Genomic DNA, 26614 nt, shown 5'->3' with positions numbered 1-26614 from the left:
TGTTGCACTTATGTGGCAATTCCAGGGAGCGTAAAGCACCAGAGACCACCTAAGGTCTTAAGCTCCAAAGAGAGGACTGGGCTACATTCATTATGTCGTCACCTCAGTAGCAGAAGCTCTAGACCAGTGGTTTTCAAACTTGTTTTCTGGTGACCCAGTTGAAGAAAATTCTTGATGCCCATAACCCAACAGAGCTGAGGATGTGGGAGAGGGCTCAGGGCTTGGGCAGAGGATTGGTGTGAGGGCTGTGGAGTGGGGCAGGAGGTTGGGGTCCAGGAGAGGGGTCAGGGCTCAGCTGGGGATGCAGGCTCTGGGGTGGGGCCAGGGATGAGGGGTTTGGAGTGCAGGAGGGGGCTCCAGGTTTGGGGGGGGGGGGGGCTCAGGGCTGGGGCAGAGGATTGAGGCACGGTCTTACCTCCGGCTGCTCCTGGTCAGTGGCCCAGCCAGGGTGCAGAGGCAGGCTTCCCACCTGTCCTGGCACCATGGACTGCACTGCGCCCCGGAAGTGGCCAGCAGCAGGTCCAGCTCCTAGGCAGAGGCGCGCAAGCAGTTCCGCGCAGCTCTCGCTCGCAGACACCGCCCCCCGGCCAATGGGAGTGCGGAGCTGGTGCTCGGGGCAGGGGCAGCACGTGGCGCCCTGTGGGCCCCCCCCCCGTCTAGGACCCAGACGTGCTGCTGACCCGCTTTCGGGGCACAGCACAGTGTCGGAACAGGTAGGGACTACTAGCTTTTACTGGCCAGCCTCCAGGGTCCCTGGGTGCTGAGCAAGGCGACCCAGTACTGCGTCGCAACCCGAAATTTGAAAACCACTGCTCTAGATGCAAGACTTTTTCCTCAGCAAAATTCCCAAAGAGCAAACATCTTCACTAGTTCAAGTGTCATTAGGGTGGTACAAGTAAGAGAGCACCACAGAGTAATGATGTTATTGGAGATTTCTCTGAGAATATTTGTTACCTCCAAAGAGCTCAGACTGATACAAGAGCCAGAGAGGCTGGTTCCCCACATCTGCTTGTCCTTCATTTTAAGGAAAAACCTTTTCAATATAACTTTTTTTTTAAGTATGATTTTAGAACACATTGCAATCCAAAGGATACAGAAGTGTTTTTCAAATTACATGCTCTAGGTAGAGGAATCACCTCATTACTGAAATTCATTCACTTCCAAATGGTGTGCAGGCTGAACAATTGAATAGGCTTTGCTGGGTTTGGAGCCTGTTGTTCTCTTGTGTCTAGGTATTTCAAACCTGGTGCTTAAATGTTATGCCAGGGGTCGGCAACCTATGGCACACGTGCCAAAGACGGCACGCGAGCCAATTTTTAATGGTATGCTGCTGCCTGCCGGCAGGGCCGGCTCTGGCTTTTTTGCCGCCAGAGTGCTGGGAGGAGGGCGGAGAGCCCGGCTGGGGCTCTCCGCTCTCCCCAGCAACCAGAGCACCGGGGGGAGGGTGGAGAGCCCCCGGCGGCCAGAGTGCTGGGGGGAGGGCGGCGAGCCCGCCGCGGCTCTCTGCTCTCCCCGACCGGCCGGAGCGCCGGGGAGAGGGCGGTGAGCCCAGTCGCGGTCCCGCTGTCGGGCCGGAGCGCCGCGCCGCCCCCCTCCAGGCGCCGCCCCAAGCACATGCTTGGTGGGCTGGTGCCTGGAGCCGGCCCTGCCTGCCGGGTCTCCAGTGTGCCATTAAAAATCCTGCCCCGCCCGGCCTGCTCTCCTCTGCCCTCCGCTCCCCCCACGGGGGCAGGGAGCAGAAGCATAGGCGTGCGCACAGGGTGGGCAAATGGCCCCACTCTCCCAGCGTGGCAAGCCGCGGGGTCCGCGCTTCCGGGCCGGAGCACCCGGCGAAGCGCAGCAAGCCGCCGGCCCCTCCCCCGCCTTCCCCTCTCCCCTGGAGCCATGCCGCCGCACGCAGCGCTCTGGGGGTCGGGGCTGCATGCTCCCGCAGGGCAGTGTTTGGCTCCGCGGGGAGGCAGACATGCTCCCCACTCAACCAGAGCCATACCGCCGCGCGCAGCGCTCTGTGGGTCGGGGCTGCGCACTCCCGCGGGGCAGTGGTTGGCTCCGTGGGGAGGCAGACACGCTCCCCACTCAACCGGAGCCCTGCCACCACGGGGCAGCGATTCTGGCTGTGCTTGGAGCCTCATGGTAAGGAGTCCGGGGCTGGGGGGGTTGGATAAGGGGTGGGGGCAGACAGAGGGCAGGGTGGGTTGGATGGGGGTGGGATTCTGGGCGGGGTGGTTAGGGGCGGGGGGTCTCTGGAGGGGGCAGTCAGGGTGCGTGGGGGGTTGGATGGGGCATGGGAGTCCTGGGGTCTGTTAGGGGGCAGGGAGTGGATAGGGGTCAGGGCAGTCAGGGGACAGGGAGCAAGGAGGGTCCTGGGGGGGGGGGGGCAGTTAGGGTGGGGGGTCTCTGGAGGGGGTGGTCAGGGGGCAAGGAGCTGGTGGGGTTGGATGAGTCGGGAGTTCTGGGGGGGGGGCTTATCAGGAGGCAGGGGTGTGGAGAGGGGTTGGGGCATGCAGGGAGCGGGGGGGGGTTGTATGGGTCAGGAGTTCTGGGGGTCCTGTCAGGGGGCAGGGTGCGGTTGGATAGGCATGGGAGTCCCAGGGGTCTGGCTGGGGGCGGGGGTGTGGATAAGGGTCGGGGCAGTCAGGGGACTGGTAGGGGGTAGGGTCCTAGCGGGGCAGGCAGGGGACAAGGAGCAGGGAGGCTTAGATAGGAGATGGGGTCCTGGGGGGCAGTTAGGGGCAGGGGTCCCAGGCGGGGGTAGTCAGGGGACAAGGAGCGGGGGTGTTGGAGGTTCTGAGGAGGGCAGTCACCCAGCCCTGAGCCCTGACCCCGCCCCCCCCGCCACACACACACACACACACCCCGCCCTCTGCCCTGAGCCCCGCTCACCCCCAGGCCCCTGCCCTGAGCCCTGTACCTCCCTCATACACACCCAGCCCTCTGACTCCTTCACCCCCCCCCCCCACGACTCCAGCCCTGACTCCTGCACCCCCACACATATGTTGCCCCCCCGCCCTGATTTCTGCACCCCCTCACATGCCCCCAGCCCTCTGCCCTGACTCTTGCACCCCCCCACACACCCCATGCACACACACCCCCACATCCCCACCCTGAGCACCAAACGGGAGCTCCTGCACCCCCGCCCCCCACACATTCCCACCTGCACCCCTCACATCAAATGGGAGCTGCCCAGGTAAGTGCCCCACACCCAAACCTCCTTCCCCATCCCTGAGCTCCCTCCCTCATTCTAGCTCCCGGCCAGACCCTTCACCCCCAGCCCTGTGCTCAGTGCACTCCCACCCTCAGCTCAGTGTAGAGAAAGGAAGAGAATGGGCCAGAACCAGGGAGAAGGTAGGTACCCACTGTATGTGGGCAGGGCCGGGACACCAGACCAGCAGCGGGCTGAGCGGATCCAGCAGCCGGGATCCCGGCAGGCAGGAGCCGGTGGATGGAACCCCTGAGTGGCAGCGGGCTGAGCCGCTCAGCCCACTGCCGGTCTGGGGTCCCCGCCACCGGCCCCGCACAGCCTGCTGCCGGTCTGGGGTTCTGGCTGCTGGACCCTTGCCAGCCGGGGTCCCGGCCGCAGGCCCCGCTCAGCCCGCTGACGGCCTAGGTGAACAGAACCCCAGACCAGCAGCGGGCTGAGCGGGCCGGTAGCGTAAGATCAACATTTTAATTTAATTTTAAATCAAGCTTCTTAAACATTTTGAAAACCTTGTTTATTTTACAATACAACACTAGTTTGTTTATATAATATATAGACTTGGAGAGAGAGACCTTCTAAAAAACATTAAACTGTATTACCGGCACGCGAGACCTTAAATTAGAGTGAATAAATGAAGACTCGGCACACCACTTCTGAAAGGTTGTCAACCCCTGTGTTACGCCATTCCCTCTAGAACTTTTCTAGTAACAAAAACTGGTCATTGAGAGAATGATTGGTTTGGGAGGCAGGAACTCTGGATTTTGAATCCCAGCTCCGACTCCTTTTTGTGACCTTGGGCAACCTATTAAACCTTCCACCCGAGTTTCTCCATTTGTAAGATGCAATAACATTTATTTACTGTCTCTCAGGGTATTGTGAAGATTAATGGTTGAAAGCACATTGAAGATGGAAAGTGCTGTAGAAATACTTCATATTCAGATAGCCCAGTGGTTTCAAAGGATAACAGCAATATAAATAGGAACGCCGTAAAGACAAAAGGAAAACATCATGCACTGTAATTTAGTTAAGCCAGCTTTCAACACTGGGTAAAGGTGTTCCAAATATCCAGTTAGTAGTGAATTAAGTATATTGATACACTAACTAAACACACAACCCACTGTAAGCAGCTTCTTTAAATAAGTTACAGGAAGGAAAACGTGAGGGGGGAAAAAAATATATGTGAGACATTGCTTATGTTGTAATAATAAGGAAGTAATTCCAAAAGTGTAATTATTTACTTACAAGCAGCATACTTAACAGAGCATTTAACATGTTCCTTTTTTACTATGTCTGTTTTAACTAGCTTTTAATTTAACAATTTACCCAGATTCGATTGTAGATTATGGACTTTGTTAGTTTTGTAACTGAGTAACCTTGGGGAAGAAAACCCAACCAGACCATGATGTCTGTTTCCACAATCGCCACTTTAAAAGTTTCATTAACATTTTTCTTTCTGGATTTTTGGTAGAAGGTTGGCTACCATCTTGTCCCAGAAATATAGGTTATCCTCAGCTTTGTAGCACTGATGAGGGAAGCACTGACACCCTAGTCTTTTCTTTGAGAAAAACTTTTAAAGTCTTATCCTCTTCCCTTTCCACTTTGGTGATGGGCCTTATATCAGGAGAGGATAATATCTTCATGCCCTCTTTCTTTTTCTTCGTCACCTGTGGTATTCTGTCCTTGACCCTGGAGTCTGATTCCCATTGTCCCTTCTGAAATCGAGGCCTGTTTGTAGGAATCTTTAGCATCTCTTGATATAAGTTGGGTCATCTTTAAAATTCGGTACTTCTTCTTAAGGTGTGCCTAAATAAGATAGCATCAGGACTCCCTTCTGCTTAAGCACCCAGTCCTCTGCTGTTCCTGCTTCGCTATTAATCCTCCAGCAAACATCTATCCTATGCTAGCATGCTTCTAGATAGGCTTCTAGTTTTCCTACCTCAGCTCTCCTTGAGAAATCTGACTAACGTTGGATCAGGTGACCGTCAGTTCCCTCCATGTTCTCCTTCGCCGTTAAGCTTTTCTGTCATGTTCACGTGCTCAGTAAACATTTGAGTTTTGTTTCATTGTGAAGTAGTGATTTTCATCAACTCTTAACTCCCTTACCTTGTCTCATCTTGGGCTGTCATAGGGACTTGATACTACAAGATGGTGTTTGTAAGTCAGCCTGCACAGCCAAATCATGCAGCTTAAAGTAATTTTTATCCATCTTATTTTTTACTCTTAGGCATTGCGGAATATCAATCCCAGCACAGCAAATTCTCCAAAACGTCAGGTAGGCTCTTAACTGATGATTCAGTGTAATAAGAAACAATTGAAGTATTAAATTAGGTTAGCTGAGGAACTTGTTTTACATGAAGCCATGAATAACAGCTGGCTCTGCCATACACCTTTTTAAGCCACTGCTCTAGTTGTGATCCCTAACATCGATGTTAAGAGTGCTTCATTACTTCATCATTATTTCAGTATTTTAAAGCAAACGTGGAATTTGTTACACTTTTCGCATTGCAAAGAACTTTCTCTTGTTTTTCATTCTTGATGATATTGAAATTCCAATTTTCACCCCATCAGAATAGACGTGTAAGCAAACCTCCCATTAAATGTAATGTAATAGCTAGTGTTTTTTAAATAATCTTCAGACATGAAGTATGTTCTGATCAGCGCAGTGTTTATATCTAAAACAAACGTCATCTTGAGAGGAGTACCCTATACATTAATTCGTTGAATAAAAGATCACCCAGAATATTTACAAGAAGATCATTGAGAATATCTTAAACTGTCAAAATAGCTGCTGGAATCAGATAATATGCAACATGGAAATCAAAAATCAGTCATTTAAATTCTGTAATTAAACAAGCACTTATTATGCACCAAAACCAAAACAAATAAACATCAGTGCAAAAGGAAATGATCAGAATTTAAGGAGTAATAGGATTCTGAATACATAACCAATTGAATGTGAATTCCTCTCAAACCATTGGGAATTGGAAAGCAATGTAATATATAGCTGAAAAGCAAAGGTTTTCCCTAGATGTGCTCTTAGGACTGAATTGTCCTAGCAACTTGCAGTCGTCATATGGTTATTGTTAATATACCCATTCTTTGGACAACACTCATTGGCAGTTTGTGTGTAGCATATACAGGCTTTGTGCTGTGCTTTTTACTGTAAGAAAACATAGTATAATGAAAGCCTATGTATCCTGCACATCTGCATCCAGACTCTGCTGAAAAATAGTGTCAGAATTCATCACCTTAAAAAATTAATTTCTAGCCCTTATAGTTGCAAAGAGAACCTTCAAAGTATGAACCTCATTAAAACACATGCTGTGCTGTCTCCTTGAGCCTGCAAACAGACATCCCTCCAAAAAATAGCTTTCCCGTTTATCTATGCCATGGCAACTCTGAAACCTAAAAATGATCATTAAAATGCCAATATTACTTCACTGATAATTTTAGGAGCGAGACATCACTGTTGGATGCAGAGGTGAAAAATTGAACAACTGGTTAAGGTTTGCTGGATGAGGGAGTAATTCAAGTCCTGTCCAGTCATCACGAAATTAAGTTACCTAGACCCTTGCTCACAAATGGATGGTAAAGAGGAGCTTCTTTTCCACCCCCTAAAATTCCAAACTGCCTTCCACACCTTCCCATGTACATCCCCACCTTATCCCAACTGTCAGAAATTCCACCTTCTCTTCCTTTCCCACAACAGCTGTTGCAGATACTTGAGAACACAAAAATATGCAGCAAATTGAAAAATTTGGGGACGGTATAAATACCAAAACAATGAAGAAAATATTATGTGGAGCGTTTTCATATTTAACAACGTAAAAGTGTCATTTTTTTTAAACTACTTTTGAGTTTCTAGTTAACCATGATACAATGCAACAGAAACCAGAGGGATCAGAGTGCAGTTATGGGGTCTTGAGTTTAATTAGTTGGGTAGATTAGAGCAGCTAAAAAATTATGATTGGTCTTCGAGTCCTTAAGTGATTTCAGCATCTTTGCCTTAAATGACATTTATAAGTTAGCTGAGGACCAATTTGTCACTTAACAAGCATGTGACTATTCTCGACAGTTGTCCACCTTCAATCCTATTTTATGATCTGCGATTGATTAATGAGGCATATGGCAAAAGCGGGATTAAAGTCTAATTTATTAAATTCAGGTTTACGTTGGGGCTCAACATTGCTCACATCAGGTCATGGGACCTATTGTGTACTAGTCTTCCTTTTGGTTTAAAGGACTTAGGTTTCAGAGTGCTCTGAGGTAGACAGAACACAGCCAGTAGGTTACTCTGTTGATGTCCTGGAAGAGGTTATAAAGCACTTTTTGTTCTTGACTGTTGTATCTAAAAGTACCTTTTGTTTATGTTTTCCTCATATGTCACTTTAGTAAGATGATGATCTGCCACAGATAGAGGAGGAAGATTAGAGAACTACTAGTGGAAATTGTGCTCTAAAAGTTTCTTGGAAGTTTTAGGTCCATGTCTCTGGCAATAATATAATTGAAGTCACAATCACTATAACTAATCCAGGTTATGAACAGCCTGGTGAATCAGGGCTGTCTTTAGTCAGAAATAATATACTTCTTCAGTAGACTACTACTTCTTGTCAGATCATTCCTCTGTTTTGCTTATTAAAATCCATCATCTTTAGACTGGATTAATTGCTTCCACAATGGTAGATTCTTGTTTGGGGGACAAACATGATATGTTCTCTAGCCAAGTGTCAGCTTTTTTACACAAAGCTTCAAGAGACCTTGAGAGTGCTTCAAGGTGACCAAGTTGGATTCATTGCCTGTATTAGTGGGATCATTGATCTGTTTTTGGTGGAATCTGACACTGTCTCCCCTTGGGAGGTCAGGGAGCCATCATCTCTCAAGTGACCCCTTGTGTAAAAATATGTCTTGATGCTGACCACTCATCAACTATTTCCATTTTGGGAATGGATACTGAGAACTCGGTGGTAAGGTGGCTTTGACTTTTACCTGAACACTTAGATAACCTTGACACCTTTCAGTCCGCTCTGAGATCTGAATATGGTACTGAGATTGCACTGGTTTTGTTGGTTAATTCTTTTAGCTGTCAGCTGCCTTGGATGGGATTAAACATGAAGTGTTTGAGTCTGCAAATACTACCAGAGGCTGGGTTTTTTTTTTCTGTCAGGGATCTGAGAGGGGTGGTATTGATCAGTTGCTAATCTTTGTGAAGCGTACTGCAAAGGGCTGTCTGTTTGTAGGGGGACTTGAGTTTCTCGTAACTCCTATATATGTCCTAACAAAAAATTCAGAGCATATGAAAGCAGAAGTTGCAACTTCCTTTTTGGGTGAAGATAGAGGAAATCACTCTCAGCTATTGCTGCTACTTGGAAATCCAGAAGCACACGAAGCATTTATGTAGGGACTTGTACCAACTCATCACCATCATCAGAGTGCTTAACAAATATCTAAAGTTGCAAATATTAGCAAAGAGTAAACATATCCCCTCAGTTGAGCTATTGACCATATCATTTCTGGATGCTTCTCCCCACCACCAGCCCAGGCGTTATCACCAATATCTTAATGGAAGTCAACTTCAGCCAGCTGTCATCTAAACCCTATATATGACCAGACTCTGGGCAAGTAAAGACTCGATACCGCCAAGGTTCTGTGAAAAAGGTAGAGCTGTGTGTCATCATTGATATCATTGCAGCCCTAAACAGCATGTCCTCCTCCACTAATAGTCTTACATACCTGTTTAAGATAAGAACATAAGAACAGCCATACTGGGTCAAACCAAAGGTCCATCTAGCCCAGTATCCTGTCTTCCGACAGTGGCCAATGCCAGGTGCCCCAGAGGGAATGAACAGAACAGGTAATCATCAAGTGATCTATCCCCGTCGCCCATTCCCAATTTCTGGCAAACAGAAGCTAGGGTCACCTGACCATCTTGCCTAATAGCTATTGATGGAGCTATCCTCCATGAATTTAGTTCTTCTTTGAATCCTGTTATAGTCTTGGCCTTCACAACATCCTCTGGCAAAGAGTTCCGTGGGTTGATTGTGCGTTGTGTGAAGAAATACTTCCTTTTGTTTGTTTTAAACCTGCTGCCTATTAATTTCATTTGGTGATCTCTAGTTGTTATGGTGTTACGTGAAGGAGTAAATACTTTCTCCACACCAGCCATGATTTTATAGACCTCGATCATCTCTCCTCTTAGCCATCTCTTTTCCAACCTGAAAAGTCCTAATCTTATTAATCTCTCCTCAGATGGAAGATCCTCATCCTTGTTTTAAAAAGCCCTGCACAATCCTAGCTCCTGCCTGTCTCTCTTCTCTATCTCCTCCCTGTCTCTCCCCATTCTCATCTGTGCCACTTTCGCTGTGGTACTGTATAAATGGAGTTCTCTCCCAGGCCACCACACCTCCCCATTGTGGTCCTTGCTATAATTCATATACCTCTCTCAAATTGTCTCCTCTTCCACCAGACCTATTAACTCCTGTTCCTCACCCACTTTGGAGTGAGAATTAACAAAAGGGCCGAGAAATTATTTTTTAGAAGGAGATGTGAGAGACACATGGCAAACTTCACCATTTGCTCAATCATGTGCTTTTGTTTTTCCATATTTCTCAAAGTTCATTTTAGCTGGCTCTGTCTGTCTGTCCTAATTTGTGTGGTTAATATGTGTATGCCTAGAGCCAATAGGTGTGTTTTGTAAATAAACATTTTAAATGTTAATAGAAACACTGAGGTAGATGGAAGTAGTATCTCTCAGAACTTTTCTTGTATTTTTAAAGATAAGCTAGGCAAATAAAACTATAGAAATATCATTTTCTAAACTTTGTTTTTAGCAACTAAAAGATTTTTATTTTCTCCACATTGTTTGTTCTTTCAGAAAACAGAACACTAATGTGTACATTTAAAATAAAACCGCATTGATTCTTTTTTTTTTTTTTAAACACCAACCAGATCAATCAGGCAGGAACATAAATCAACTTTTTCTGGTTTTAGAAAATAATGGGGAATAAAAAACATTAAAAAATAACACTTTTGTATTTTTTGTAAGTTCTGGAGGCAGTTGTGCTCTGAAGTTGGCAAGCTTAAAACTGATACTAAAGGGAATTTTTTTCATCCGAATATTCCACGACTAGGACAGATTACAAGAGCTGGTAGTGTAGACCTGTACTTGGTGTCTGGTACCATTTTACTGACCCACAGCTTTCCGGCCAGGTGGCAGGGAATGGACTAAACTCCAGACTTCAAGCAGGGATGCTGGTGTTGGCCAGCCCAGGACTTTATGGGCTATATGTCTTCACTGCCATAAACGGTGTGTGTTTTACAGCAAGATAGCTAAATGAAGTTCGTTATCTCATTTTAAAATCCTAGTGGGGACAAGGCACTGTAGTTTTACCTCAGTGTTGCTAGTTGAGATCTACCCCAAGTAGAGGAGGGACATCGTGTTGACTGCAACTAGCTTCATTGAGGTAAAAGCTCAAGTTCGCTATCTCACTGTAAAAACACATTTTTCTGCAGTGATGACATAGATTTTGGCTCCAATAAACATTTTTGATCAACTAAACTTAAAAGAGGAGAAAAAAAATCAAGCAACTCTTTGCAAACGCTGTAACTGCTTCATGTCTCCCTTTGTCTGATATCTTTGTGTTTGGGAGAGAAGATGGTCCATGACCAAATGTCATATCTCAAGAAATCATCCATTATATGGCCAATTACACTGAGAAGCCCTAGATTAGATGGATCAAAAATTCATCCTAAAAAAATCACGGTGAATTTAAAAATCACGCTTCTGTCTGACGTTTTTCATAAAAAACACCTAAAATGACTGCCTACAAATTAGAGGCAAAACACTTGTTTTTTCCATTTTGTTTTGTGCATTTGACAGCACTTCGTGAATAATCAGTCACATTTTATCCCATGTAGAATAAGTATTTTCCTGTTTGTATTTCTTCCTCTCTCCTCTGAAGTCTGAAACTTAAAAAAAAAAACCAGGATAGTGTGATTTTTAAATGCACACAGTTGGTAGGGAAACTCAGCATTACATATAATATCAGAAACTGCTTCTTTTTTTAATTGACTGGATTTCAAGTTGGCAGAGATACATTGGTATATATTTACTTTGGAGTTTTCCTTAAATACTCTTCATTCACTAAGTCCCCAATCCAGCAAAGCAGCGAGCTGTGTGAGTAGCACCATTATTCTGAATTAGACTATTCACATGCTTAATTGTAGGCATATGGTTAAATAAAATAGGACTTTAATTTTAGAAAATTAGTCATTTTTATATAACCGTAACAATAAATTAAACCCTTAATTTTTAGAAAAACCTAATTTAAAGTTGTGTTAAGATTTAAAAACATTTTAGTTTTTATGAAACTGAATAATCATGGTATTTGTACAGTTACTTTGGATCACTAGAAATAGCTTTTCCCAAAGTATCTCAGTAGAATCAAGCTGTCATTTTTTATTGCTGGAGTTCCTTCCCAAAATCTTAGTTTATAATTTCCTGTCTTTTGTTAGCAAGTGGCATCGCACAGAGTATGTAAGTAATCAGAAATATTGGGCTATTGTCTATATTCAAATTGTTGAATAAAGTGACTTTGGACCTCTTTGTCTAGAAAGACACTGGTATTCTATGTACTTGGAGGTTAATTCTGATGGACTGTCTTGTCGTAGGCCCTGAGCCTGCATTGTACATCATCTGCACAAAGCCCCAACAACCTCTGGGGCTCTGTAAGGGTGCAGCAGTCTATCTGTTTAATGCATAATGCAGCACAACCACCATAGGCCCTGATTCAGGAGAGTACTTCAGTACATGTTTGAGTACTGTTCTGAATTGGGGCCTCAGAGTGTGAGACTTCTTGTGAGTTCTTTGGCAGAATGTTTCTTCATAAAACAGTTTTGACTGTCTCTAATGTTCTGTCTTTTCTGTGTAGCTGAAACTTTTGCCAAAGCATAGAGGTATGTCCATCAGAACTGCAGCTCACATTTACGTGGTTAGGATTTGATGAAGAGGTTGCTTGATCTCGCGTATTGCTAAGAAATGTGAAAAATGTTATGGAGAACACTCTAATGCACTACTTTCAAAAGTGTCTAGAAAATCTAAACAAGATGGGATCTGAACATTTGCTGTCAGTGAAAGGGTGCCCTGTGTGGTTGAATTCTGGGCGGCATGCTGTCTGGCAAAGGAACGTATAAGACGCAAAATACGTTCATTAGGTTTACTGCAGAGGTAACATTACTGTTTCGGCTTCAAAGGCACTGCTGTTACAAATTTTATGTGGCTTCTGAAACTGCATATCTAAGCTCCTTGTTGAGAACAATAAATCTAAGTTAAATTTGTTTATTTGTTTAATATGTGGTGAAAGCAGTGCTGTTAATGTTACTAAGAGGTTTGTGCTTTTCTGCTAGTTCAAATGTGGGAGGAGTTTGAGTATCAATAACTGGAATTTGCACAGTACAAAATATTTGTTTATATATGTATGAAAAAAATAAATAAAACAAAGTACTGTCCCCACTGGCAACAGAACAAATTTTTAATGGATTTTCAAAAAAAGCAAAAAAAAATTTTCACCTAGTCATAGCTATAATTATTTTTAAAAACTATTTGTGTCCAAGGCCCCCCAAAATGAAACAAGTACAGAGAAATCCGTCCACGGCTATAGAACCCACTGTATCTCTTGCATTTTTTTTTTGTATGACTCCAGTGCCCTAAGAACACGTCCTTGTACCTAGTACAGAGTTATACTGTACTGCACCAAATTACCATCAGTTTTTTAAGAGCTGGCCCCCGTGGGTGCACATGTGCTCTATGTGCCCAGGACCAGAAATTCTTCAATAGCAGTGTCTGTTGATCTGCATCTCCTCATGCTCCCAACCAAGTGCATACAGTGCAGCATGGGCCAGCTGTCTGTCCAGTTTCTTTCTACCACTTGTGCTCTGGAACAGAACCTCCTATGTCTGTCCTCTTTCCAGCATTCCTGGTTGATTTTCAGACCTGTAAATAATTGTAGTTTTTATATTTAGATAGATTAGTTAGTTCGGGGATCAGGATATCTCTTCGCTTTGTTCCCACACAATTTGGGGTACCTATCATGCCCAAAGTTCCAGGCTTCAAACCCTGCCTGGCCTGCCTACAGGTCTTCCCAGTGAGTGACCTGCACAAGAGCTGCCTGTACTGCCTCAGGGAAGTGCACATCCCCTTGAGGTGTGGTATCTGTTGTGTTTTTTCCCCACACACACACCAGGCAGTCTCGGAAGTTCAGACTCTGGAGACCCCTTATGGAGATATCCATGAAGCCCCATTTGGCCCCGGGGCCCTCACACTCCCCGTTTAGCCAACCTGAGCCTCCAGGCAGCATCCCTCCAGCTCCAGGATCCATTGGTGGTTCTTCAAATGATTCTCTCCAATTATATTCCATTGAGGGGTTACGCATTTATGCCATGCGTCTGGAGTTGGAGAATTTGAAAGTAGTATCTGTTGGTCCGTGCATGCACTCTGGCTTGCCTCATGCTTCCATCTGAGGTGATAAAGGACAAGGCGGACTGACTGCATCTTCAGTTTTTTCTCATTGCCCCATGGTCCACATCAGAACTCTCTGTCCTTGCCTCAGATGCATGTCTAGAAACAATAGTTGTACATAGTTTTTAAACAGTTTTTACAGTAGTTTACAAGTTTTATTTCTCTTCTAGTTTTTACAAAGTTTCTAATAGTTACTAGCTTCAGTTGTTTTAGATAAACTTGGGGTTTTCACCCCACCACCACCCACGTGCAGGTACCTCACTATGCTCAGATTCCTCCAGGCCCAACGAAGGCATGAGGAAGGAAAGGGTAAACACCTGCATAAAAAGAGGAATAAATCACCCTACAAATGCTCAAAAAAGAGGTCTATCTACCTCTGACACCACATGGGATTCCGTGCCTTGGATCAGGTGCATCTGGAGCTCACAAACAAGAAAGGCCACTACCTATGGTGCCAGGAGCAATTAATACCTCGAAATTGCACTCTCAGAGGTGTGAAGTTCAACTCCAGCACTAAGCAGACATGGAGGGGATTGTTCTTCATCTACATGAGCAGTACCAATCCAGCAAGTCCACCGCTTCCAAGATGGCACGGGCAGGTCTCGTTTAAACCTAAGACACCTACTAGTTCTCCTCCAATGAGAATTTGATACACTTCTTGAGCATCTAGAAATTTATATAGATCCAGAACAGGGCCGGCTCCAGGCACCAGCACAGCAAGCAGGTGCTTGGGGCGGCCAATGGAAAGAGGCGGCATGTCCGACTTTTCGGTGGCAATCCGGCGGCGGGTCCCTCAGAATGAAGTGGCGCCAATTGCGGCTTTTTTTGCCGCTTGGGGCGGCAAAAACACTGGAGCAGCCCTGATCCAGAAACTCCAATCTTCTCACATCTGATTCTTCTGAGAAACATCCCAACTCCATCAATACGACGTTCGTTGGTCCTGAGCTCGAACCGTCAGGTGGATGCCCTAGCACGGTTGGGGCACCACTTATGAGCTTCTGTCCTGAGTGCATTGAAGTCGGGTCATGTGGTGCTCTCAGCCCCAGCATTTGAGCCTGATGACTCCTGTTCATCAGCCAAAAGTAATCAGGTATCAACAGCAAACTGGCAAAGAACCATCGGCCTGGCCAGAGCTTCCAGAGTTACCTGGATGTCTTTGTCTCATGGCAAGTCACACTATTGGTCAATGGACCAATGGTACCCACCTCCATATTCCTATAATTTTGGCCACTGGCTGTATCGGGGCCGCTAAGATCCATATTTTCAGGCACCAGAGAGGAGCCACAGTTCTTGCAGGAACCTTTGACTGATTAGGAGCAATCTGAACTGCCAGATCCACCAGCAGCACTTCTTGCTCTCCCCAGATGAAGTACTGATACCAGCATCTCCCTTACCTCCAGATGATTACAAGCAGTACCTGGACCTCCTAAGGAGGATTGCTGGTTCTTCAGATCTTGCTGGAGGAGGTTCAGGAACCTACCCACCAACTCCTGGACATCGTCCAGGCTACAGCTCCCTCTAAGCTTCCCAACAATGAGGTCCTACGGAGCCCACTAAGAAAATTTTTGCATATGGCTCAGAGGACTGAGAAAAAATACTTTGTTCACTCCAAGGGAGCAGAATATTTGTTTTTCCAACCCTAATCCCAACTCCCAAATTAGTGGTCCAGGCGTAACAGAGCAGAGTTATCCTCTCTGGACAAAGACACGAGACTGAAACTTTCTGACAAGAAGAATTTCTCCTTGGCTGACCTCTTATTCCCCATAGCGAATTATCAGGCAGAACAAAAAGTAGCCACTATATTGTTCCTGAGCTACTCAATCAGCCCCAGAGGGGATGTCTTCCTGGTGCAGTGGTTGGACCCGCTGATGTATTCCTTCCCTCCCATACCTTTGCTACCTTGCATCCTCAGAATGATCAAGCCGGACAAGGCAGCAGTGATCCTGATAACTTACTGGTAGTGGAGACTATTCTGATTCACCACTATCCTACAGTTGGCCTCTCACCCATGCATTCACCTTCAGCCATTTCCGAACCTACTGTCTCAGAACGAGGGCAAGACCAGCCACCCCAGTCCAGCTTTCCTCTTTCTGACAGTGTGGTTTTTAGATGGCCAAGGAACATAGGGAAAAACTGGTTATAGGCTGTTATAGGATCCATTCTCTACAAGGAAGTGCTATGCCACCAGTTGGAAGCGATTCTCCCTGTGGTGTCAGCAGCACCACTTAACTCCTGAGAAATCGGGAATCCCTCTAATTCTGGAATATCTTCTCTCATTGAAGACATCTGACCTGTTTATGAGTTCCCTAACAGTACATCTGGCAGCTATTAATGCCTTACATTCTCCGGTGAAGAACTGCACTGTTTTCACCCATCCCAGTACCGTGACCGTCAGAATGTAAACCTGTCCCCACTTATAAAGCTGAACCTGAGCCTGCTATTTGAACCTTGAACCTTCTGCTTCCTCTACATCTATCTGTGAATGTCGATAGCTTGGAGGACAGGAAGCCCCACTCACTTAATGTACACAGGGCTCTGGTCTTCTACTTACACAGGACAAAACCTTTCTGGAAGTCTCCAAGGTTATTCATCACTATTGCTGAAGGAATGAAAGAGAAAGCTATCTTTTCCCAAAGACTCTGAATGGATTTCCACCTTTGTCCTCCTCTTTATGATCTTATAGAAACCCCTCCTCAGGGCCCATTTGATTAGAGTGTAAGCAGCCTCAGTGGCTTCTCTGCAGGGAATCCCTCTGAGATAGATATATATATATATAGAGAGAGAGAGAGAGAGAGAGAGAGAGAGAGAAGCAATTTGAGGCTCCATTCAGACCTTCACCGGGCATTACACTAGTTCAGGCTTCAGCTGGAGATGCTTCCTTTAATTTAGTGATCCTCCAGTCTGTGATGCATCATGCTTCCTCACACCCACCTTCTAACTGAAACACTGTTTTGGACTCATCCATAGTGAATACCCCTGCAAATCAGCACTGGAAGAAGAAAGGAAGGTTACTTACCTTCTAGGAACTGGAGTTCAAAATTTATGGTCCCTGTGGGTATTCACATTCCACCCTCATTCCCCTTTGCTCAGGTCCTCTTTGGATTCACAGTAGAGCAGGAACTGGAGCGGTGTTTGGTCTGCATTACTCCTTATACCCTCGGTTGGGAGCATGAGGAGGTGTTGGGTGCAGGTGTTGACTAACGGGCACTGCTATTGATGAATTTCCAGTTCCAGGAGCACATGCACACCCGCAGAGAGCTAACACACATTTTGACGTTACCGTCCTTTACTAGTGCTGCTTTCAGCCATAGTAAAATTTATTCACTGAGTATTCTGTAATATAATCTTCCCCTACTTTCACTGCAGTCTACCCAACACTCAGATGTTATTCCAATTAAACCCCAAAAATAATGCAACAGATGTTGTAAGGGACACTGGTGTTAGAGGAGCTTTTGTCTTTTTAAAAGACTAGAACACCTGCAAAAGCAATTCAAGCCAACAGGCTGCATATTAATCAGTAGTCCAAAATTAGTGCAGATCTATGGAAATTACAATTTTTCCACAATTCTGAGGTCAAAGGCCATTTTGAATATTCCATTTATATTTTGCAATTGAATTTTGTAACCTAGTTGGCTTGTGCATACAAAGTGTTAAGCAAACAAGTTGAAAATAAACTTTTTTTGTGATAACTATCTGTATGTAGAATCAGCAATACATTAAGACAACTTACTGGCTGAGCAAGGGCAAAGTTATTACTGAATTCTCATAAAGGTTTGAGAAAACAGCTTTTCTATTTAAAATTAACAGCAAGCAACTGTGAGACTGAAAGACAGAGGGAAATTAATCGGTGACCCATTGCAGATTACTAAATGTTATGCATTAACGAGTAAGGTTCTGATCTTGAAAACAGAGGCACTAGCATGAAACCCCTGATTGTGCCTTCCAACAGGATCTAATGCAGGATTGGATCCTAGAATTTTTCACTAATATTATAAAACTTTATTTATATCCTGAAACAAAGGGGTTGATTTCCCTAATGCAGTTTAGTCTTAACTAATTTCTGGTGGTCTTATTATAGCTGGAGTATAGTCCTTGGTGTATATAAATGATTCATGGACCCCATCTAGTCAGGTTGTCAATGAGGATTGAACCCACATTGTGTATCTGAAAACATGAGCTTTTATTGCTTGAGATAAGACATGTCCGTGTGTTTGCTGAGAGGCAATAGCAGACTCTTAAACCTTGATATGTGGTGTAACTACTAGAGTGGGACTTGGGTGCTATTCTCAAAACCAAAGAGGAGATGTTTACATCTTCTTATACCCAATAGCACAGTAGTTAAGGTAGTCATCTGGCATGTGAGAGATCTAGGTTTGAATCCAGGTCTCTCTCCCAGGTGAGCATCCTAACCGCCATGGTATTGGTTATTCTAGGGTGCCTCTGTCTCTCTTCTTGAAGCTGTTCCACTTTGTCTAAATAATTATTCAGTTGGGCCAGCGAGAGCAGAGCGAGAGTGACTCTAGACAGTTGATTATGGCATTCACTGGGATGGGGGAATACGCCTGGGTTCAAGTCCCTGTTCCAATGAATATTTAATTAGTTATACAAAGTGGAATAGCTTCAATGTGAGAGAGGCACCCCCGCTTCCGGCAATAGCCTGGTGCTAAGGGTACTCACCTGAGGAGGGGATTTGCTCCAGAGTAGGGATTCAAATCCAGGTCTCCCACATTCCAAGAGTGTGTCCTAATTGCTGGACTGTTGGGTATAAGGGAGCAATGTAACCATCACTTCCTCCTAGATTTGGGGAATCTAATCCTGTGTGTCCATATTTCCTTTGCTTTCATTAAAACAAAAATGCCCAAAATCAAAACAGTTTTTTCTGAAAATTTTAATTTGCTGAAAATTCTGAAAAATTTTGCTTAGGTCTGACTCAAAATAGTTTGGAACTGTCAACAAACCAAGAAATGAATTATTAAAACTGCTCTATTCATGTAAAAAGTATGATGAAACTAAAAGGATAAGGCTCTTTTAAAAGAGTCAGTTTTCTAAGCTCCATTTTAAACAAGTTATACACTTTGTGACTATCCAGTGAAGCTGTTAAAAACTTGTGTAACTGTAAAATAAACAAACTTGAAAAAGACCAGCTGGATAAGTTACAGAATGCTGACCTCATTTTTTTTTTAAAGTAACTTTATCTAAGGAGTTGACAGATCATTTTGGTCTTGTAAATAATATCCAAAATTAGAATTTTATATTAACATTGTGAGTTTTAAGCCTTTATTTTCCCAAAGGTAGTTAGAAAAGTTTGACATACTTACAAAAATAGGAAGAGATCAAGCCATGGTAATCCCAGACAGAATTTTGTCAGACTTGTATTTTTGCATTTGGAAGGTCAGATAGTTCAAAATAAAGAGCTGTTTTTTAAACATGAATATAAATAATATATAAATAAATAATATATTTTCTCCTCAGCCTGTAAGTAATTAACAGCTTGTTCTAACACTGGTAAATCTTAGCAGATTTCAGGAAATGTGGAGTAAGGGTCTAATATTCCTCTTTCCTCAATGGGAAGTGCTGGTGTGTAGACACAGGAACTCTTTGACACAGTAACTTCAGTGCAGTCAGTTTATAGCCACACTTCATTAAATGTGATACAGTGCTCACACTTTTGGAAATGAGGTGTAGTTGAATCAAGGGGGAAATCCTTACTGACTAGATACAAGCTTCAGTTACTCTGTAGATGGTACCTCTGGATAGGCAAAACAGAGGTCCTTGTATCCATCTTTTCCTGTATTAATGCATCTTTTTCTGATAAAATGCTTTGTTGGTTTCTTCAGTCAGATGTGAGAGTTCCTGCAGCTGAATACTTCTCAGATATTGATGTTGCAGTTACAACCACTTTTTTTTGACCAAATGGCAAAGGAGGCTTAGTCCATACCACTGTTAGACTTCTCAAGAAAAAACAAGAAGTTCCTTTTTTAAAACCAATAACGCTGTGTGACTGTGTTTGTTTGTTTTTTTCTTTACGCCCTTCAATTTTATATTGATTCTTCAGCCAATGTAGAGATGAAATCTGGCTTTCTTTCCTGTCACTTTAGCACCATTCGCTTTTGAGAAGGACATCTGAGACTAGTTTTCTTGTTTGTTTGGATTTTTTTAATATTAAATCAATTGGTGATGCTGACTGTGTATCTGTGACCAGGGCTTTTTAGTAAAATATTATTTTAGTTCATTGTTGTATATGGAGCACTGTTTAGCACGGTACCACAGAAACTGCTGCTACTTTGATCTCAGACATGGAGGCTATTTCGGAGATCCACCAGCCTCCATTCCAGTTCCGAGTAAACATACGTGTCTACACCGCAAGTTTGCTTGTAATAATGTCAAATGAGGGGTGACAGAAAATTGTAGACTAGTAAATTCAATCAAATGTACTTGGTAGATACGTGAAAAGGGGCAATTGCCAAAACCCCGTGTGAGACCACAGTTAAACAAAGCATACATGGGTATATGGCTGCACTCTCTGTAGTTACGAAAATGCAAAACCCCTTACCAGAGCCCTGGCAAAGAGGCAATTAAATAAGACAGAGGACTCATAGACTCATAGACTTTAAGGTCAGAAGGGACCATTATGATCATCTGGTCTGACCCCCTGCATGCTGCAGGCCATAAAACCGTCCCTACCCCTTCCCTGGACTCTGCTGTTGAAGTCCCCAATCCTGTTTTTAGTGACTGCAATCGGCAGAGACCCTCCTGCTAGAGATCCCTGCCCCATGCTGCAGAGGAAGGCGAAAAACCTCCAGAGGCTCAGCCAATCTGCCCTGGAGGAAAATTCCTTCCCGACCCCAAATGTGGCGATCAGTAAGACCCCGAGCATATAGGCAAGAGTCTCCAGCCCGACCCCGTTAGCCATTATACTATTTACCCACCATTGCTTGGCTTTCCTTGACTACTATGTTTTACCATTAAACCATTCCCTCCATAAACTTATCTAACTTTATCTTAAAACCAGACAGGTCCGTCGCCCCCACCGTTTCCCTCGGTAGGCCGTTCCAATATTTCACCCCTCTGACGGTCAGAAACCTTCGTCTAATTTCAAGTCTGAACTTCCCCACGGCCAGTTTGTATCCATTCGTTCTGGTATCCACGTTAGTACTAAGCTGGAATAATTCTTCTCCCTCCATTGTATTAATCCCTCTAATATATTTAAAGATAGCAATCATATCCCCTCTCAGCCTTCGCTTTGTCAGACTAAACAACCCAAGCTCCTCTAGTCTCCTTTCGTACGACAGCTTTTCCATTCCTCTGATCATCCTAGTGGCCCTTCTCTGCACCCGTTCCAGTTTGAGTTCATCTTTTTTAAACATGGGAGACCAGAACTGCACACAGTACTCCAAATGAGGTCTCACCAGCGCCTTGTACAACGGAAGCAGGACCTCCTTATCCCTACTAGATATACCTCGCCTAATGCATCCCAAGACAGCATTGGCTTTTTTCACCGCCACGTCACATTGTCGACTCATAGTCATCCTGCGGTCTACAAGAACCCCTAGGTCCTTCTCCTCTTCCGTTACTTCTAACCAATGCGTCCCCATCTTGTAACTAAAATTGTTATTAGTCATCCCCAAATGCATCACCTTACACTTTTCACTATTAAATTTCATCTTATTTCTGATATTCCAATTCACAAGCTCATTCAAGTCTCCCTGCAGGATATCCCTGTCCTCCTCCGAATTTACAACGCCTCCCACCTTCGTATCATCTGCAAATTTTATCAGCCCACTCCTGCAATCGGTTCCGAGGTCAGTTATAAATAGATTAAATAAAATGGGTCCCAAAACCGAACCTTGAGGCACTCCACTAGTAACCTCCCTCCAACCCGACAGTTCACCCTTTAATACAACCCGCTGCATTCTCCCCAGTAACCAATTCCTTATCCACTTCTGGATTTTCATATCGATCCCCATGTTTTTCAGTTTAACCAATAATTCCTCATGGGGTACAGTATCAAACGCTTTACTGAAATCCAGGTATATTAGGTCCACCGCATTTCCCTTATCTAATAAATCCGTTACTTTCTCAAAGAAGGAGATCAGATTCGTTTGGCACGATCTGCCCTTCGTAAAACCATGTTGTAATTTATCGCAATTGCCACTACCCTCCAGGTCCTCAACTAGTTTCTCTTTCAGAATTTTCTCTAACACCTTGCACACTACAGATGTTAGTATCTAGCCACACCCTGCACAGCTGGAATCTTTATGTAAATGCAGTTACTTAATATGAACATGGTGAAAATTATTTTTAAAAGGTAGCCAAGGCAATCATATTACAATAGACCAGGGATTCTCAAACTTCATTGTACCGCAACCCCTGTTCTGACAACGAAAATTACTACACGACCCCAAGAGGGGGGACTGAAGGGGGGACTTGCCCAAGCTCTGCTTCTCCAGGCGGGGGGGGAGGGGGGGGAAGGAGGAGGAGCCTGAACCCCACCACCCTGGGCATGGGGGGACAAAGCCCAAGGGCTTCATTCCTGGGCAGGGGGCCTGTAACTTGAGCCCCGCTGCCCAGGGCTGAAGCCAAAGCCTGAGTCCCGGGTGGAGGGGCACAGGCTTCGGCTTTGGGCCCCAGCCAATCTAACACCAGCCCTGGCGCCCCTATTAAAATGGGGTCGTGACCCACATTGTGAGAACCACTGCCAGACTGACTCCCCTTCTTCCTCTCCACCCCCACCCCCCACAAGTGATACCTCATGCAAAGTCTGGCCCAAGAGACCCAGAAAGGAAAAAGTCTACATGTTCTAAAGATTCATTAATCTTATTAACCTACCTCCTCTTAACTCCACAACTGATCCCATCCTTTCCCTTAGAGAATCAAAGGCTTTCTCATTTGATCACACCCTGTCCCTCATTATAGCTTCAATCATCCAATAAAGAAACAGTTCAATGTGACTTAAAGTGACCAATCACACAGCACTAAATAGTGAATAACAAAAGCACTCAACAAACAATTTACAAGCAAATTTAGGCCAAAATTTATTAATTTGAAGTAATTATTTCAACAATTATGAACAGACTGACTTCTCATAAACAATTCCCAAGCAAGAAAAAGAGTAAAATTCTTTGATTACATTGTTTGCAACCACCTCTATTGGTAATTGGAATTTAGTTTGCATGTGGGTGGTGTCAAACAACAATTTATTTACTTATATTAATAGTTACAGTTAAGTCATTGTAATAATTGGAGAAATATCCTGAGCTTGAATTCTCTTTAATTTATTGAGCAGAATGGGGATTCTTCCTTTGACTTTAGACATTTAGTAACTATGGAGATGTGTATTCACTGTACCCTGAAATGCTGATGATGTGCCTGAAACATCGCCTTGAATTTACTGATGTGCTCATTTCTTGTTTTTTCAGGAGTTAGCTCTCCGTAGCCAACTTCCCACTATGGAACAAGATGGTGGCTCTCAAAATCCAGTGTCGTCTCCCGGAATGGCTCAGGACCTGAGAACAATGACTACAAATAGTTCCGATCCCTTTCTTAACAGGTTTGTAGGAGTAGTTACTGAAAAAAATTAAGATTCTGTTTAGTATGTGTAATCGTTTATTTTGAACATCTGTCTGTGCCAAAAACCACAGCTGTAATTGAATCTTTCCTTAAATGGCAAGTGAAGTAAAAGTTAAGGTTTAAAAGCTATCTCCTGTGGGAGGAAGTAAACTGTTCAGACTTGTAGGAAGGATTCTTATTCAAAGTCATAACATGTTTCCCTATGCATAGTCTGTTGACTAACAGTCACCTTAAAATTACTGACTCAGAAGAGCTTGTGAATAGCTTGCTATGAGATCAAATGAACTGTGAGGCACATTTACGACTACACTTGGAGGTTAATTTTAAGGTGTTTTCACATAGGGTATTCAGCCTGGCAATATTTTCACTGCAGTAGGATTAGTGCCAGAAAAAGTGGTGGGATTTATTTTAAATACCGTATTGTTTAAAGTTCATTTGTTTGTTCAAGGAGTTGGCATTTTGGATTGTGCTTAGGCAAAGTATCAATGAAGAAAGGAGAAATCTGTGTCCAGCAGATTTAAGGAAAATAAGGAGGAATTTTTTTGAGTATATTATCAACAAAAAGCATCCTGATAATGGCACTGATCCATTACTAGATTGAAAGGGTAGAATAATACTGCTCCAAAGGCAGAAGTGTTCAATAAATATTTCTGTTCTATATTTGAGGAAAAAACAGATGATGTAGTGCTATCCTATGATAACACTCTTTCCATTCCAGTAGTATCTCATGAGGATGTTAAACAGCAGCTACTGAAGTTAGACATTTTTAAATCAGTAGGTCTAGATAACTTGGATCCACAAATTTAGTTCCAGAAGACTGGAAGAAAGCTAATGTGCTAATATTAAAAAAGGAGTAAAGGAGATGACTTAGTAGTTGTAGGCCTGTCAGTCTGACATCAATCCTGGGCAAAATAATGGAGCAACTGATATGGGACTAGATTACTAGAGGATTAAAGGAGGGTAATTGTATTCATGCCAGTCAGCGTGGGTTTACGGAAAATGGATCTTGTCAGACTAACTTGATAGTGATATTACAAGTTTGTTGATAAGGTAGTAGTACACTTTTGTAAGGCGTTTGACTTGGTAACACATGACATTTTGATTTTTTAAAAAACAACTAGCACAATACAAAATTAAGGTGGCATACGTTAAATGGATTAACAGCTGGTCTCAAAATGTAAAAGAGAATCGTTATCAAGTGGATTTGTTTCCAGTGGGGGTCCTTCAAGGATCAGGCTTGGCACTACATTATTTATTATTCTTATCAATGACCTGAAAGAAAACACAAAATCCTCACTGATAAAGTTTGCAAATAATACAAAAATTGGGGGAGTGGTAAATAATGAAGAGGTCAGATCACTAATACAGAACGGTTTGTATCCTTTGATAAACTGGGCACAAGCAAACAGTATGTACTTTAATATGGCTAAATATATGTCTAAGAACAAAGAACGTAGGCCATAGTTACAGGATGGGGACTGTCTCCTGGGAAGGAGTGACTGAAAGGGATTTGTGGGTCATGATGGATAATCAGCTGAACATGAGCTCCCAATATAACACTGTTGTGAAAAGGACTAATGCGACCCTTGCATGCATAAACAGGAAAGTCGTGAGTAGGAGTACAGTGGTTATTTTACCTCTGTATTTGGCACTGGTGCAACCATTGCAGGAAGAGTGTGTCCAGTTCTGGGGTTCACAATTCAAGAAAGATGTTGAAAAATTAGAGAGGGTTCAGAGAAGAGCCACAAGATTGATTAAAATATTAGAAAACCTCTTAGTGATTGAGCTCCTGGAGTCTATCAATTTAGTTTAACAAAGAGAAGATTGAAGGGATGACTTGATTAGAGACTATAGGTACCTACATGAGGAACAAATATTTAATAATGGCTCTTCAGTCTAGGAGGGAACGATATAACACAGTCTAATGGCTGGAAGTTGGAGTTAGACAAACTCAGACTGGAAATAAGGCATACATTTTTGACTGTGAGGGTAATTAACCATTAGAACAATTTACCGAGGGTTGTGGTGGATTCTGATCACTGACAATTTTTAAGTCAAGCTTGGATGTTTTTCTAATAGATATGCTCTAAGAATTATTTTGGCGCAGTTCTATGGCCTGTGTTATTCAGGAATAGGGTGACCAGACAACAAGTGTGAAAAATCAGGACAGGGGGTGGGGGGTAATAGGAGCCTATATAAGAAAAAGACCCAAAAATCGGGACTGTCCCTATAAAATCGGGACATCTGGTCACCCTATTCGGGAAGTCAGACTAGATGATCACAGTGGTCCCTTCTGGCCTTGGAATCTGTGAAACATTGCTATTTGCGTAACTTCTGCGCACAGTCTCAGATGTTAAGGACAGTTTCCACTTGGCTTGTCACAAATTTAATGTTTTAGGTAGATTATGTAAATGCTTACTAGTTGATGCTAGTGTTTGGGAGAAAATACTGCAGCCTGAGACTAGTCCTACAAGATATTTGCTTAAATCAAAATGAGAAAGAAGTTGATTGACTCTGACCAGCAAATAACCCATTTTGTTAGGGGATTCCAAAGCCTGTATTATTCTCAGAAGCATCAAGCATTTGGACTTTTGCCACTTGAGATTTAGAAACAAGAAAGACCAAAAGAAAAAGGTTAGGTTGGTGCAGTAACTACATTTTGTAAAGTTTTATCATAGCATGGTTTCTATCAACTTTCTAAACTAACAAACCAGTTCATCACCTGATGAACAAAATTTATGAGAAAATGACTTCTTAATGTAATAACTTTATTTACACATGAGCTTATCAATGTTTTTTTTAAATCCCTTTTAAAATTAAACATTGGTCTCCTTTGTAAAAATAGGTATTCCAAACATACTCTGTTTCCATGCAGCAAAATAACATGCTCATCCCTATTTTTTAACCTGACATTATTTCATATCATATAGAAAAACTAAAACCTTAGGTTTAATACTGAAAGGACTTCTAACTTCTTATTGTTCTTCAAGAGCTTGCTCATGTCCATTCCATGCGAGGTGTGTGCCCACCACATGCACAGTTGTCGGAGATTTTTCCCTTAGTGCTATCCGTAGGAACAGCTCTGGCATTCCCTGGAGCCATGTGCTTATGTGCCAGGATAAGGGGTGCCACCCAGCTCCACACCCTCTCAGTTCCTTACTGCCCATGATGGTTGCTTGGAACGATCCCTCTTCCTCTTTCAATGCTTCTTTCCCAGTGGTTTGGACTTTGTAGCATATTGTTTTTGTAGTTAGTGTAGTGTATATAGTGTGAATAGTGGTCCCTGTCATCGAGGACTTTCATCCCAGGGGCTTCAGCAAGCCCATGACAGT

The 26614-nt window shown here is 43.6% G+C and overlaps 1 protein-coding gene across 19 annotated transcripts in view; it reads left to right on the top strand.

Moving 5' to 3' along the window:
- Positions 1-26614, top strand: part of YAP1 (Yes1 associated transcriptional regulator) — a 185001-nt gene that overhangs the window by 143233 nt on the left and 15154 nt on the right. For 11 of the 19 annotated variants that reach the window (XM_005300345.4, XM_005300344.4, XM_005300341.4 and 8 more), the window contains 2 exons: positions 5424-5471; positions 23132-23262. In XM_005300345.4, the coding sequence (XP_005300402.2) occupies positions 5424-5471; positions 23132-23262 (179 nt within the window). The remainder of the gene's footprint in view (positions 1-5423; positions 5472-23131; positions 23263-26614) is intronic. The other 8 variants (XM_005300347.3, XM_005300346.4, XM_005300343.4 and 5 more) reach the window with 1 other exon arrangement.

This window comes from Chrysemys picta, chromosome 1, assembly GCF_011386835.1.
Source record: "Chrysemys picta bellii isolate R12L10 chromosome 1, ASM1138683v2, whole genome shotgun sequence".
NCBI classification, from domain to species: Eukaryota; Metazoa; Chordata; order Testudines; family Emydidae; genus Chrysemys; species Chrysemys picta.
This window is presented reverse-complemented; position numbering and strand designations above follow the sequence as displayed.